The sequence below is a fragment of the Sciurus vulgaris genome (genome assembly GCF_902686455.1).
Source record: "Sciurus vulgaris genome assembly, chromosome: 11".
Lineage (NCBI taxonomy): Eukaryota > Metazoa > Chordata > Mammalia > Rodentia > Sciuridae > Sciurus > Sciurus vulgaris.
In genome coordinates, this window is record NC_136472.1 from 104,487,671 (window position 1) to 104,504,540 (window position 16,870).

Below are 16,870 nucleotides of genomic sequence, written 5' to 3' on the forward strand. Positions count from 1 at the left end.
ATTTCTCTGCTTACAGGCATTTTGTGCTAATGCCTTTAAAACTTGAATTGTAAGGAATCACTTGAGACATAAAATCTAATTTCATTGGTTTGTCTTTCAGTTTAATTCTAATACTGATTTCTCTGATGGGGTTGCTTTTCCCTAAAATACCATTTAAAAAAAAAAAAAAAACCCTTTATTTTCTCTTCTGTAATACCTATTGATAATGCTTAGCATTAATAAGGTGGTTGTTTTTCATTGATTGTGCTTTAGATATTTTCAAGCCACTGTTTGGCACTGGTGGTGGTTCTTTTTATTTTCTAAATTATTTGAACAGCAACTTCCTATGGCTAACACTGTATCTTAAAGATGATTTGAATCTTTATCAGTTTCATATTTTACATTTTCTGTTTAGCTTTTAGTTTATAAGGGCTAGGATACATGTTGTGGAAGAATTGGAAATTGAAACAAACATGACATTTTGATGTTTAATGTCTTTGTCTGAAAATGTTTTATTATACTTCTTGGTTGCTTCAAATTTTATTCTTATAATACAGTTTTGTAGTTATAATGTAACTCCTGTCTAACAATAAGTATACTTTTATAGTTTTTATGTCTTAACAAATAGAAATGCCAAATATCAATTAACACTGACTACTGTCTAGGAAGCATTGTTGAAACTACCAAAGTGGGGTTTCCTGCTTTTTAAAAAGGTAAATTAATATAAAAAAAATCTGTTAGTTCGAAAAGTATAAAACGTGACACAAACCAAGAGACCATTTTAAAATGATTTAAATTGATTGCAATTTAAAATTAATTTCATAAAAATTAAAAATTAAAAAGAATTTTTAAAATGTCCTTATGGCAAAGGTGACTGATGGCACAGAGGAAATATTGAATCATCTTTATGAAGTGACATTACAAATTGATAAATAAAATACCACGGATTCATTAGAAACATGAACAAAGAATATAGATGATGTATAGAAAAATAAGGCTTTTGAATAGCTGTTCTGTCATGCTTGAATGAAAAAGATTACATTTGTGATTAGTTTATTTATTTTTAAAATTTTTATTTTTGCTTAATATTCTTTTCCAAGGATAAATTTAGGATCCAAGAGTGTTAACAGCCCACTGATCTTATCCTGCTGGGTCCCCAGTTTGTTCTGCAGTGGTGCTGTAGTTTGGATCTTAGGTGTTTCCCAAATGTCTGTGTGGTAAAGTCTTGGTGCAGTGGAGCTGCTGTTGGGAGGCCATGGAACCTTTAAGAGGTGGGACCTCATGGGAGGCATTGAAGTCATTGGAGGCATACTCTTTGAGGAGATAGTGGCACCCTAGCCTCATCCTGTTCTTCTCTTTTGTTTCCTGGCAAAAGTGACAAGCAGATTTGTTTGTTTGGTGTGGGGGTGGGGGGTGGGGGAAGATAAGTAGTTTAGCTTTGCCCTGTGCTCCCACATTCCCACCCTGTGCTGCCTTGCTCAAAGCAACAGGGTCAGCCCATCATGATCTGAAATGTTTTTCTAAACCTGTGAGCCAAAATAAATCTTTTTCCTTTATAAGTTGATTATCTCCTATTTTTGTCAGTGACAAAAGGATAACAGATGTCTTGTGTGTAGTTGACATACAGTGTATATTTGAATAAGTGAATAATTTTACAGTTTCAGATAAAAACCACAGCCTATCAGGAAAGTATATTAAGTCTGTTCTCATGTATATGGCAGTTGTGTTGCTTTTTTTCAGTGATTTACCTAAATTTTTAAAATAATATTTTTTTCCAGGGGTGGGGGAGGTACAAATCCCTTTTAGAAATCAAGGTAACCCAGTTATCCCACTCCTCAGTTTATACCCAAAGGACCTAAAATCAGCAAACTGCAGTAACACAGCCACATTAATGTTTATAGCAGCTCAGTTCACAATAGCTAGATTGTGGAACCAACCTAGATTCCCTTCAACAGATGAATGGATAAAGAAACTCTGGTATATATACACAATGGAATACTATTCAGCCATAAAGAAGAATAATATTATGGCATTTGCAAATAAGTGGATGGAATTGGAGAATATCATGCTAAGTTGAAATAAGCCAAGCCCAAAAAACCAAAGGCCAAATGTTTTCCCTGATAAGTGGAGGATGATATATAATGGGGGTGGGGGTGTGGAAGAGAGAATAATGGGGGAACTTTAGAATAAGTAGAAGGAAATGAAAGGGAGGGGGGTATGAAAAATGGTGGAATGAGACAGACATCATTACCCTATGCAGATGTACGATTACACAAATGGTATGAAATCTACATTGTGTGCAACCATAGAGATGAAATTATGTACCCCATTTGTGTACAACGAATCAAAAAGCAGTCTGTAAAAAGTTAAAAGCTAAATAAAAATAATAAAAAAACTTAAAAAAAAGAAATCAAGATAAACCATAAAAAGACAAAGATACACATATCTCCAAATGTTGTCACACAATTTCATTGATTTCATGGACTTCTTTGAAGCCCTGCAGCTAGACCCTTTCTCTAAAGTTTCCTTCTGAAGCATTGTTTCTCTGAGTGATGTTAATTCTATTCTGACAGTTTTTGGTATCATTACTCTAAGACTTTCTTCTTCTGTCTGTAGGAATGGGCTATTGTGTTTTATAAAATTTAAATGGATTGAAGATGTTAGTAGCTTATTAAATATAAGTTGATTATTGTCTGAGAAATAAATAAGTTGTGATTAAATGCTATAGCTTTCATGCACTAAGAATCAGGAATACAAAGACAGTGTTGTTAGTAATACATAAGAGAACCAGGGTGCCAAAACAACTTTATTGTACTTATACTATCATTGCAGATGCACTGACTGATTTTCTAACAAACTTCATTATCTAAAAATAGAATACATTATGAAGTTTTCACAAACCTCTATTTTAGTAAGTTGTTTATAATTTTATGGCATTTTATTTTTAAGCATTTGATCTATGCATCATTATCAATATCTATTAAATGAATTGTTTTTTATGCATATGTATTACCATAGCATAATGGGTTGTAACTTGTCTATGTCTTTTCAGAGCTTCTGATAATTTTTGATTCTCTAGATCAGACCCTTTTTACTTTTCCTTGAGTGGTTCCCTATGGTATGGAATTAAAAACTAGAAAGCTTAGGGTCTGTTATTTTGTGAAGTAAGGGCCTATCCAGTTGGCACATTCTCTTCATGCAACATAAAATCAATATGTGATGACGATATTTTAAATTTATTGAACACTTCTTTTTATGTTTTACATCTACTACCTAGTTCTCCCAACACACCTAGTAAGTAGTACAGCTTGAGTGCAAATTCATTTTTTTAAATTTATTTTTATTGTACACAAATGGGATACATCTTGTTTCTCTGTACATGAAGTAAAGGTATACCATTTGTGTAGTCATACTTAATCCGTTTTCTTAACCACTGTACCAGTGACTTCAACTCATTCTGTCTACCAGTTTAGTGGAAGCTGTGTTAACTAAACACCACTAATGAGAACTTTTCAAGGAGATGAATAAAAATCCTCCTGAGATGCAGGTTGCTTCTTGTTATCTTCTCATCACAAGCAGACTATGCTGTGATCTCTTCCACTTAGCATTATTCAGCAATGACTGAATTTTTAATACCTTTCTATGGAGGTTTTAGGACATTAGCTGGGTCCTGATCAGTCTATCTTGTTTAGTAGTTTTTTGTTTCACCTTCTGGCATCGCCCAGTTGTTACAGATGTTTTCCTGGGCAGGAAAGTTACTATAATTGGTGGAAGAATGTCGAGTTGCAAACAGTGCATTAATCATTTTGTTTTCCAAATATACATTTTCCTAGCCAAGAAATTTAAGTTTGTGCTTGGGAATTTAAAAATATATTTTGTAATTTTTATCTAGGAGAGACAGCTATATCTTATATGTCCATTTATTACATTGTCATGTGGTTTCTGGTGCTTCAACATTTTCAGATAGCCTGGTGCTAGCAATAGAAGAAAATGTTAAATTTATTTATGTCTAATACCTATCAAATTCATATTTAAATCCTTTTAGCATTGGGGGAGTCATTAGTTAATAAGTCTAATAAATTTATTTCTGTTAAGTGTTTTTTGTGCTTCTCATCGCCAACAATAGCAAGCAGTATTGCAAAGTAATTGCCAGAGTTAAATTAAAAAGCAGTCTTTTCCCTAATTGTCTTTTTTTTTTTTTTTCTGTTGTTGTTGTTGTTTATCTTATAGAAGAAAGAACCTTCCAAATCTGGTGTCAAGAAAAAAGTAACTAAAGTTGCAGAAGCAAAAAAAGTAATGAAGAGAAATTTTAAAGTGAATAAGAAAATAACATTTACTGATGAAGGGGAGGTAAGAGTCTGAAAGCTTCTTTTCTGAGACACATTGCAAATATTAAAAAGTTTGACCCTTCTGATGACTACTTCTGGAAAAAGCCAATGTTTTTACATACATTGTCAGTTCCTTTAGCTACTACTGCAGGTATTTGATCAGCTCTACAGCTCTGGACAAGGATGACTTCCTGGCAGTAAACTGAGATACTTCTTGGTGATACTGACACAAAAATGGTTTGGAACTTTCTGAATTCTGATTTTATAAGATTTTCTCATCATGGCTGTCATCAAATTGTTGTATGGGAACAACTGTAAAAATTGTAGCAGTTACTTGCCTTGCCAGAGTTTCTTTCACTTTAAATGCTGTTCTTGTACGTTCTTGCTTGGCTGGCTACAGGAGGAATTCTCTCTCTTTAAGGAATCTGAGACACACACATGCCTTTATCTCAACTTCACTGTGGCCTGATTTTAAATAAATAGTTACATCTTAGGGAAGGGATTATGACCCCCAGCTTTGTACAGGAAGGTCATCATGTTGCATAATGATTATTTTGTTTTTAAATGATGGAACAGATCCAGAACATCGAGTGACTTAACCTAAGCAGTTAACAGTATAGGAGGTTCTTCTGAATATTTCCAGTGACCTCATTCTCACCAGCCTGCAAGTTTTCCTGACCACACAGCAACTTATACCCATCATGATCTTATTTCATCTTTTCTTACTTTTCTTCACAGTGCTTGGTTTATAACCTCAGTCTATTTGTTTGATTGTTGTCAATTTCTTTTCCACTTTCTGTGCAGGAAAAATGAATGTGAAAAAAGGCATTTATTTTGTTCACTTTGTTCACTTTCAGTCCCCAGTAGCTATAACAGTGCCTAACATGAATTAAACCCTCAGAACAATTTGTTGAATGAGTCATTTATTATTCCAATAAAATAACAGCTTTTCATATTGACTAAAGTATCATATCATATATTTTATCATCACTAATATAAATGCTGCTTAAGCAGTCTATATCCAGTGTTTTCTTTTTGTTTTGAAATTACTAAAGATGTGAATGTTATTTTGGGATATATGAATCAGATGAAAAATAACACAATACATTGTGACTCAAAGTTGCTGGAAGTGCAAGAGACTATTTGATAATTAATTTTCCCAAATTACTAAACCAAGATTAACATCTGAGAAGCAGGCTAAACTAGAATGTAGACCTATTACATCTGGTGGTCACTGTAAAATAAAAAGAGTATTGTTATGGTAATGAGGTTCCTTAGTGTGCTACTTGGTTTATGTGCACAGATTACACCAATTAGCTTCAAGATAAATATAAATCTTTACTGTAAAATGTTTCAGTGTATGTCTATTGCTAAATAGGAGCTGTTTGTGGTTATCTACCACACTGAAACTTCTGATCTAGAACTCTAAAAGTGTGCTTTTAGTGTAGCCCATAGAAGGGCACACACATCTTCTTTAATACAAATTGGGATGAGGAGTCTGAATAATTGATGGTGTTCTTGTGACAAGTGATCCCTCTCATGGCAGCTTTAGGCTCAGTAACTGCTAGTATTGCCTGTCATTCAGTAGTGTTCGTCACCCCCTTTGGTTGCCAGAAGTTGAGACTGTAGGTATCTCACCTCAAGAATACCTGTGGTGGCTACAAGAGTGAGAGGAGTCAAGGATGCATGAGGTTCTGTGAGGTGTGTGCCTCCAATTTTTGGGTGTCTGCATGCTAATTAATCTTTCCAATGCTTGGTTTGTAACCTCAGTCTATTTATTTGACACCTACTCAAATCCTTGTGGCAATCATTTATCAAATAAGAGAATCATTTTTGTCTAAATTGTTGAGTTTTATATTTTTATGTTGGACCTAGAAATTTTTGAGTAATGGCTTTTTTTTTTTTTCAAAGATACAAACTTCTGGAGTGATTGATTAATTTATTCATTATTATGCAGTAGGCTAGTGAAAGTCAAGACATTCAACAAGGACTCCCAGCTCTTAGATTAGTACCCTGCCTGTCAACTTGTTCCTGTCCATAAATTATGCATATAGAATCATGTGACTGTGAACAGTTCATGAAATCCAAATGAATTTTCTCCTTTACATGTATTTCATTGCTTATGTGTAAAGTTAGCTGACATGTGATTTGTTGATCAATTTTGAGCAAATGTTTGGTATGTACCCCATACTGTACTGGGGTACAACTGTCCTCAAGGAAATTAATTCTAGTAAGAGAAACAAGAAATTAAACCAGTACAGTGTGATAAGATATAGAGGTTCAGGTGCCTAAGGGAGGTACATATCGGTCAGCTCAGGTCCTACTCTACGCAGATAATTTTTACCTGAGTTGTATGGAGAATAAGATATTAGGAACACTATTAAGAAACATGTCTATTTGCTCCTCCCTTCTCCAAATACTTTGTAAAATTTTCCTTTTATCATGTTCTTACTGGATATGGCAGCATTACTTTACCCTCACTGGGCCTTTGGCAGCGGGACTTGCTTACTTCAATTATGAACTTTGTGGGAAAGTTTAAGAAATGCAGTTAAAAGGCAATAAATGAGTATATGTCTCTTTTAAAGTCGTTACACAAAAGCAAAGGGTTTCTTTGAATATTCCCTGTTTTCCATTCCATGCTTATCTTTTCTTATCTGTAGTTGGTTCAGCAGTGGCCACAGATGCAGAAATCTACCATGAATGATACTGAGGAAGACGATGACACTGGTGGTATCAACTTAAATAAAGCAAAGGAAAGGCTTCAGGAAGAGGACAAATTTGACAAAGAAGAATATAGGAAGAAAATTAAGGCAAAGCATCGGGTAAGCATTCCATTTTGAATTAATACTGAGTGAAATTTATTATGTCATTAAATATAAGTATTCAGGAAAAAATGATATGGCTTTCTTTGTTGTTTTCTGATGCTTTTTTCCCTGTGGTTATCTTATTTTATCTGTTCCTTTGGTGCTTCTATTGGGGGAGTCTTTGTAGTACTGACTTCTCTTTGTGTCATATAAGTCTGCTTTTGGTTCAAGGTGACTCATATAATATTAGTGGGTTTTTAAATTATAGTCACACCCCAAATAACATAACATTGTTTCTTTTTCTTTCTTTTTCCTTTTTTTTTTAAATAGTGCTGAGGAAATGATGAGCCTTGCACATATGAGTTAAGTGCTCTACGCATCCCCAGTTCTATAATGTTTCAGTCAATAATGGATCACATATTACAGTGGTTCCATAAGATTTGTTGCTGGCTCTTTGCGGTTCCAAAATCCGTGGATATTTGTCACCGCTTGCAGCAACAACTTGCACGGGTCTTATGGGTGGTGGAGTGGAAACTGAGGCACTTCTATCTTTCTTTAGTGCACTGCTTTCTTGCTTGTTTGTTTATAGAGGATAGAGGAAATGAGGTTTACTTGCTTTGAGAGGAGAGAGAGAGAGAGAGACTCTGCTTATCAGAGAGAAAGAAACTTTGCTTAAGAGAGACCTTGAGAGGAGGACAGGGTTTGCTTAGAGCTTAGAGGAAGAGAGACTTGCTATGCCTCACTTAAGGTCTGCTATTTCTTACTGGTGCATCCTGCATCCTGTGAACTAAGGGTGTGTCTACCTAAGGTGGTTTAGTGATGCGTCTCAGTTCTCCGTTCTGCGATCTGCCTTCCGCCGCTTTTCTTTCTTCTTGCCATTTCTTTTGCTAGCTGCTGTGTGTCCCTACTAGCTGCTGTCGCACGTGTGTCTTCTGCTTCCATGGTGTGTCTTCTTCTACTGCTTTTCTGCTGATGGCTGCTGTGTGTCCCTACTAGCTGCTGTGTTCTTTCTTCTGGCTGCTGCCGCCACTTTTCCCTACTAGCTGCTGCCGCGTGTTTTTCCCTCTGGCTGCTGCCGTGCATGTGTCCTAGCTGCTTCCATGTGTGTCTTCTACTGCTTTTCTGCTAATGGCTGCTGTGTCTGTCTCGCTCAGCCTATGCTTATATCACCTCCAGGAGGCGGAGAGCAGGGCCACGCCTCTTACGCAAAGATTAGGCAAGACGCTTCGAGCAGGCAATTAGTGCTCGAGAACACATGCGCATACATTGTGTGTGTGGACGATAAAATCACCTGAGTGTGCTTATGTCAATTAACCTCTTCGCTGCTGATGTGATCAACATGGCACAGCCCCCAACAAGATTGCTTTGGGTAGTGATGTTATAGCCATCTCCGTTTGTGTGAGTGTATCTATAATGTCTGCACCATAGTGAAACCATATAGTGACACCTGACTGTATTAAAATTTTTATTTTGAGATAATTCTTATTCCATATGTAGTTGTAGAAAGTAATATAGAGAGATCTCATGTTCTCCATTTCTACAATTTTGTCACCACAGAATGTTCTGTGTATGAAACTATACAGTATATAGCCTTTTGTACTTTATCCCCCCAGTGCTGGGTCTCAAACATAGGGCCTTATGTTGCTAGCATTTGCTGTACTACTGAGCTACATCCTTAGTCCCAATACATAGCCTTTAGGGATTGACTTTTATCGTTTGACATTTTTTCCTTCAGAATTGTTCAAGGAGTGTGAATCAACACTTTATTTCTTATAATACTGAGTAGTATTCCATTGTTTGGATTTACCAAGGTTTGTTTCACCACTTACCCATTGAGGGACATTGCTGTTATTTCCAGATTCAATTAAATTCAACTAAATTTTTTTCCATATCAATTACTTGATAATAAATATAAAATTAAATTCACTGTATTAAAAAACAGTGGAAATCTTTTAAGAGGGAATACTTCTGAATAGGCATGTTCTTGGTAGCCTTAAACTTGGCAGTTTCTATTATTCTCGATTGTGGTCATGCATATTATTGCCCTGTCATACATACTACTTAATTCCCTAAAAGTGATCATTTCACTAGATTAATCAATTAATTAAGGCAGATTTACATTTTAAAATAAGTTTATGTAGCATGCTTTTGAGACAGCGATTTCAGCATAGCACAGTATCATACCTGAGAATCACTGCCATAATACTAGATTCTGTGTTAAGAACCTCTGAACTCTTTGGATATGGACCTTTTTAGCAGCATCTGAAGAGAGATTCTTGTAGTTTTTCACTCTTTTTTGACCTTATCACTCTTTAATGGACCAGAACACTTTTTTTTTTTTTAAGAGAGCAATAATTATAGCTTCTTGACAATTTGATTCAATTTCACAATAGCATTTAGTGAAAAAGGAAAAAGTAGATGTTAAACATTGTTTGAGGGAGAGAAATGTGGAGAACAAATCAACTGACAATGTCATGGTTGTAGTTTTCAGATATTTTTGTTATTGAGAGAAACATTTCTTACATTGCTTCCTTTGAAATTTGATTGAAATTCCTTTGAAATTAAATTGAAATTTGGTGTTAACAAGTTGTTAAAATCTTTGGAAATACTACGACCATCAGCAACTTGCCATGTTTTGGCTTATATTCTACTTAGAGTACTTACCTTGGGACAAATAGGGCACAAGAATGTTTTACCATTATATTATTTCTAAGTTATAGTCAGTGGTAAGAGAAATATGAAGAATATACATAAAGTAAGATTATTCCTCCTTCCCCTTCCTTTCTTTTCTCTCGCATTTGTGGAAATTATACTATTTCTAGTTTGTAGAATATTGTTTCTGAAACTTTTAGAAAGTTAGTGTCAAATGGGCTAATTGTCCTTGTGTTACACACTTTCAATTATGAAGGTGATCTGTTAAAATATGAGGCCCCTTAGAAAGATTATAAATAGATTATTGTTAACTGTGGATATATTGGCACTGTTCAAAATCTGTATCTTTATTTTAATTTTTTTTGTAATGAATAATATATTTACATAATTCCAAAATCAAGATGTAAAAAAGAATATTGAAAAATTTTGCTTGTGCCTATAATTGTCTTTCATGATAGCTGTTTTTTATTTCCTTTTAATTCATCCTTCTCTTTATGTAAAGAGGAGTAAATAGAAATACATATTCTTAGTTCTCCTTTTATTACCTGAGAGATAGCCTACTGTATATACTGTTTATACTTTTCTTCTTTCACTTATTTTTGAGTTTTTAATTTTAATTTTCTTTGCACCATTGTTAAAATATACCATAGTTTTAAACAGTCTCATTGACTGTCTCACAACAAGGTTGAAGAAAGTAGTTTTGAGCTGACATACTTCAAAGAGAAATCACCAGATCTTTCCATAGTACTGGTACTAGGAGGGAGTGAAGTCTTTTAAAAAAAATCAGTGGAAGGTTTCTATTTCAGATAAAAAAGGTATATCCTACATATGGTAGCCCGTGGCATAGCTTATAAATGGGAGCCAGAAAAGAGCACAAAGAGATAGCTAGAATAGTTGCAACTTGAATGTAAATGCTATCCAATACTCAACTCACATGGTTTCTCGGTAGTATTTTCAGCAGTAACATTTACGTACACATATTTGTGTTTATCAAAGTAGAGAAAAAACATTTGTGAGCACTTCTGAATTAGTATGTTTATTACAATAACATGCATAAAATACAGTGTGTGTATTCAAAATAGTTGTGCACCAAACTGTCATGGAATGAATTCTGCCCAGAAGATATGTGAAATATAGTTTGAAATGGTAAATTGTATTGTTTGGCATAGTGAAGCAGTAGTGGTGTTCAGTGGAAAAAGTACTGGATTGTCAGGGAGAATACTTGTATTTGATTGCTGAGTATCGCATTACCTAGTCTAATTTGGGTAACCAGTCACTAATTTGGACTTTACTTTGCTAAAAATAAAAAGAGAATAGGAGTTAGCCTTGATGATCAGTGAGAGCTTCTGCCTGTATAGATCCAGTCAAGACATGGAAATAAAATTGCCTTTACTGTTTGGGAAAATAAAGTTTTTATTTATAATTTTTCCTCCATGACAAATCATGTTACTTTTCTTTGACATTTCCTTTTTTGTTCACATTATTTCCCAGTAGTTACAAAATTTCACTTAAAAAATTAAATTATTAGTAATCCTGAACAGATTATTTGTTTCAATTAATTGCTACTTAAACACATGTTGATTTTGAAATAATATTATGATACTAATTGAGAATATTGCCATGATGGCAATAATACTGGTTCTTCTGGTATGACGTTTTGATTTGGGCAAATATAGTGTGTCTCCCTTGGAGATTGTCACTCATAATTTTGTTACCCTCTGTGAAAATGTACTAAGAAGAGTTGTATGTCCCCCCAAAATTGTGAAAATACTAACTATTAGAATCTGGGAATAAGCTTTATTTCATGAAGATAGAAAAAGGCGAAAGGAAACTTCTGGACACAAAATCATGAATAATGATTTGCCTGATGAATTTTACATGGAAAAAAAGAAAATTCCATAAAACTGATGGCATGATTCTCTATTTCACATATAGTTTTTTAATTGTGTGTTGATTTTAGGTTATCTATAAGCTTTTAGAATTTCTTTCCCCAACTTGCTCAAAGTATTTCATTATGATATTTTTTGTTTAAAAAGGTCTTTTAATATGTAAATGCATTTGTCTTATGATCCTGACACATAGTTGTTTCTTCTAGCTTATAAAGTTAACAGTCTTAAATCATAGTTTTAGATGTGTTCTCAGCCTTTGTAATGTAGGACTCAGATATTCATTTTGTTTCTCTTATTTTTTTCCTCCCTCTTACTCACACCTGTCGTTTGACCTTGTTATTTTTCGCCTACCAAATTCTGGAAAGCTATGTAATTTCTACTGTTATTCTAATATTTATACTTTTCTTAAAATATTACAACTGGGATATAAAATTTTTTTCATTAAAAAATTTTAACTTATGTTAAGATTTTTATTAATCTGTATTATTTGTGTTCTAATACAAATGGTATATTTAGGGGATACATTGTTATTGTTACAAGATATACATTGAACATTGATCAGATCAGGCTAATTGATTTACCATTGTCAAATGATTATTACTTGTTTTTGTGGTGTGACCATTTAAATCATGGTCTACCTGAATTTATAACACACAGTATTATCAGCCATAGTCACTATGTTGCACAGTCCCTAGAACTCATTTCTGATGTCTAATTAAAACTTTGTATCCTTTGACCAATGTCCCTTCCCTATCCCCAATGGTTCTATCAACTTTGTGATAAGTCTTTGAGATTTTTTTAAACTTCCACTTCAATTTTTTTGTTTTACGAATTATTGAAATACGATATGATGTTTAGGAGGTTGGGTGATGGCTATATTGATGGATAATAGTTGGAGACTTGGATTTAGGAGCACCGAGTAGTTTGGTGCTAATGGTATCCAATTTGATAGGATAAAGGGGGTGATAGACAACAAAGGTCACAGGAGGCTCAACTGTCTGTTGCTTTATGCCTAGAACCACAGGGCCACAGGGCAGGCTCATCAAATATTCAAAGAAATTAACTAGTGAATTCATTGTTTCCAAACTAATTTGTGTTTTTCTACCTATCTTCATATTTTTATTATAAGTGTTTTAGATTTATATATATAAGACTACTTTTTTATGTTGTTCAAATGAAACTTCATAGAATAGGTAACAGATCAAAGAATATCATTGTGTTCTGAGTTGCTGGGAAGGGTTTTATGTTTTCTAGGATTTTGTCCTTGGAGAGCAGGGAATCTCTTTAGGCTTCAAAATTCTGATAAACATTCTTTTAGGCACTTTTATTGAATCAATTTTCTTACCTGTACTTAAATAAAGCTAGATATCCTCTTGACCCCTGTGTGATAGTTTCTGCTTTACTCCTTTCCAAACTGTCACAGTGACCTGAAACTCTCCAAGTGGGTTATGTTTCCATTACTTCCTGAAAAATGAGTTTTAATTTTCAGATCTAACAAATAGATCTAGGTACTGTCAGAGAATGAAAAAGGTTTAGATACATTGTCATGACTGCTGGTATGAATCAATATTACATGGTATCTTCCTTTCTGGAAGATAAGGACCTATAGTGGGTGTGAGCCCAAAAGCTTTATAATAGCTAATAAGGGGAGTATTGTGTACCTTGAAATGTGATTTTCTGTTTTCCTCCTTCCTTGAATTGAATTTGATTTCATTATTGAATTTCATGCTCTCCTTATATTGTATCATTTGAAGCATGGTAGAACTAAAGATAAAATTTTGTCTACCTTTGTGTGGCATAAAATAGTTTTTGGGCATTAGTACTCTCCTAGAAATAGGAAAATAGTTTTTGGTGACATTACTCATTTAGAAATAAAATTGAAAAAATAAAAGATTTAAAACATTTAACCATATTGAGGGGGGAACCTAAGTTACTGAATATAATAAAGTTAAATTATATTTTGGCCTCAAGTACTCTGACCTTTTTATCTTTGACATGTCATATATATATATATATATATATATATGTATGTATATATTTTACCCTCAGTAATGAAGAAAAGGTATTTTCTCTTCCCTATATCTTTTCCAAAATCTTGAATTCCTGTAATTTTACTTCCTTTTCTTTTAATTTTAAAGAGAACTGTTTACTCTTGTCTGTTTTTTCAGGCAGAGTACTAACATAACATTTTACAATAAAGTTTCTAACTGATGTACTGTCAAATTATTTTTCTTTTGTTTCATCCAGGTATTAAAAGATGGTTGTCTTTGTTTTTATTTATTTATTTTTTATTGTAAACAATGGGATACATGTTGTTTCTCTGTACATGGCGTAAAGGCATACCATTTGTGTAATCATAAATTTACATAGAGTAATGTTGTTTGATTCATTCTGTTTATTTTTTCCCTTCCCCCCACCCCTCCCACCCGTCTTTTCCCTCTATACAGTGCTTCCTTCCTCCCTACTTGCCCCCCTCCCTAACCCTAACTCTAACCCTAACACTAACCCTGCCCTCCCCCCATTAGTTTCATCATCCACTTATTAGCGATATCATTCGTCCTTTGGCTTTTTGAGATTGGCTTATCTCACTTAGCATGATATTCTCCAATTTCATCCATTTGCCTGCAAATGCCATCATTTTATCATTCTTTATGGCTGAGTAATATTCCATTGTATATATGTACCACAGCTTCTTTATCCACTCATCAATTGAAGGGCATCTAGGTTGGTTCCACAGTCTGGCTATTGTGAATTGAGCAGCTATGAACATTGATGTGGCTGATCTCTGTAGTATGCTGATTTGAAAGTCCTTTGGGTATAGGCCAAGGAGTGGGATAGCTGGGTCAAATGGCGGGTCCATTCCAAGTTTTCTAAGGAATCTCCACACTGCTTTCCAGAGTGGCTGCACTAATTTGCAGTCCCACCAGCAAGGTATGCTGTGACCTTTCTCCCCACATCCTCGCCAACACCTGTTGTTGCTCATATTCTTGATAATCGCCATTCTAATTGGGGTGAGATGAAATCTAGGGTGGTTTTTGATTTGCATTTCTCTTATTACTAGAGATGTTGAACATTTTTCCCTATGTTTGTTGATGCTTGTAGATCATCTTCTGTGAAGTGTCTATTCATTTCCTTAGCCCATTTGTTGACTGGATTATTTGAATTCTTGGAGTAGAGTTTTTTGAGTTCTTTATATGCACTTGCCTTTCATGTTTTGACCATTTTGTAAGTGTCTGTGGATGTCACTCATCAGTTTGAGACTAGAGTAAGAAAATGTCAGAAGGCAAAATGATTGCTTTTGCATTCACATGTGAATGCTGATATTGAAATCTGAAACATAAGATACCTTTTAAGGACTATAATGAATTAATATTGAACTGTGGTAGAAGTAGAAAATCGCCAATATTTTTTCTGCTGTGATTCAGACCAGCTAGATGAAATGCTCAGAATATAGATTGTCTAGTTGGATAGACAGGGCTTTTCTGATGGTGAGGTTATTTGCAAATTGAAGTGTCATTTTCAGGTATTCTAATGTGTTAGCAGAAAGCCATTTTTGAATAATTACAACCAAAAATTTTGTGACTGTTAAGCGTGGTCAATTATGTGTTCCGCGTAGGAGACTGGCAAAAATTAATTAGGTAAAATCCATAAATGCCACAAAAAATGCTACCAGAATGAAAAGATTCATAGTAGCAGACTATCAGTAATAAAAGAAAGAGCACTACTTGTCTAAACCATATTGATGTGATAAAAACACTACATATGACTCTACAAAGTTAAATGAACATTTCTACTGAAGGAATATGGAGTGTAGTAGTATGTTACAGTACCTTCCATGAACTCAGGCTAGTCCCAGGCTTGTCACTGTCCTACATGACATCAGCCAAGTGACCTCATTATTTTGGCCCTTCCATTTTTTCCACTATAAAATGGGGAAACTAATATCTCATAAATTCTATTAGATAGGTTTTTGAAATACAAGTTTATAGTGAAATGCATAGCACATTGCTGATAATTCTTGAGAACTGTTACTGTTGGTGAGAAAATAACAAAAAGTGGTAATGTACTTTTGGACAAATACATATTGTAGAAAGTACAATTTTATTGATCTTTGTAATTAGTATTTAATATAGCTGTAGATTTAAAAGTAGGTTAAGCAACAAAATCTTGAAAGTCATTCTTATTGTAGAATGGCATAAAATTAGTGTTATGTTCAATTTTAGCATCTTTTTTTTTGATAATAGGCTTAAATTGTCCTTTTTTTGAGTCGTGGAAACAGAAGAGAGATAAAATTAATAAATGCATGCATCCACAAACTAGAGCCAGCAACTAAGCAAAAAAATAATATTATTTCATTTTTTCCTAATACTATTTTGCTGCTGTATGTATTTTGTAGTCTGCTAATATTCAAAGAAAATCAGTAATTGGTGCCAACTTTATGAAAAATTGGGGTGCAAATTATTTAGAAATAGTCATCCATTAACCTATTTTTTTTCCCACAAATTGAAGAACTTGGAGTTTATTTCAGAGGCAGTACATTGTCATAATCTCATTAGAGAACCCATTCAGGGATAGAGTTTGGGATAATAACTACAGCATAATTGGCTGCTGTTAAAATACTGGTACTATTTTCTTGGGTTGTTAAAGGTCACACCTGTTAACTATTTAACCCCCAAATGTGAACATTTTTATTTTTCTTAGAATGTATTGGAAAAAGCTCTAGATATGGCATATGAAGACCCAACTTTGAGATTAATCTCCTCATAAAAAATAAACTCTTTACAATAAGTAAATCCTTTTTGAGTTTTTGTTTAACTCCTCTTGTTCCTGTTGATTTCTACAACTTCCATATAATCTTTAGAATGTTATGGTGTAATTGTGTAATAATAGAATGTCCCTGCTAGTTGTATATTTATTTGGAAATCAGAGTACTAACCATCATTTCCAAGCTGGGAAAGAAAAAGAATAGTCACAGAAAAATAATTTCATGGTAGGAATTACTTAGAACAACACATAACCAACAGCCATTTTAATTTGAATTTTCAAGTTCACTTAGAATTTAATTTTTCTACTGTGTAATCTGAAGCTATAGAAACTGGAATCTACAAGCCTGGTGAACTCCATTCTTATTGACATTAGTGTTTGATCTCTTGTAGACTTTTAACATTTATGTTCTTACTTTATCTTAAAGAAGTCTGTAAACCTAGCAACATATAAT

At 33.9% G+C, this 16,870-nt stretch overlaps 1 protein-coding gene across 1 annotated transcript in view; it reads left to right on the forward strand.

The window, feature by feature from the left end:
* The window catches only part of DDX10 (DEAD-box helicase 10), a 394,465-nt gene that overhangs the window by 267,279 nt on the left and 110,316 nt on the right, over window positions 1–16,870 (forward strand). The window contains 2 exon segments of the mRNA XM_079101583.1: window positions 4,208–4,329; window positions 6,968–7,129. Coding sequence (XP_078957709.1) covers window positions 4,208–4,329; window positions 6,968–7,129 — 284 coding nt within the window.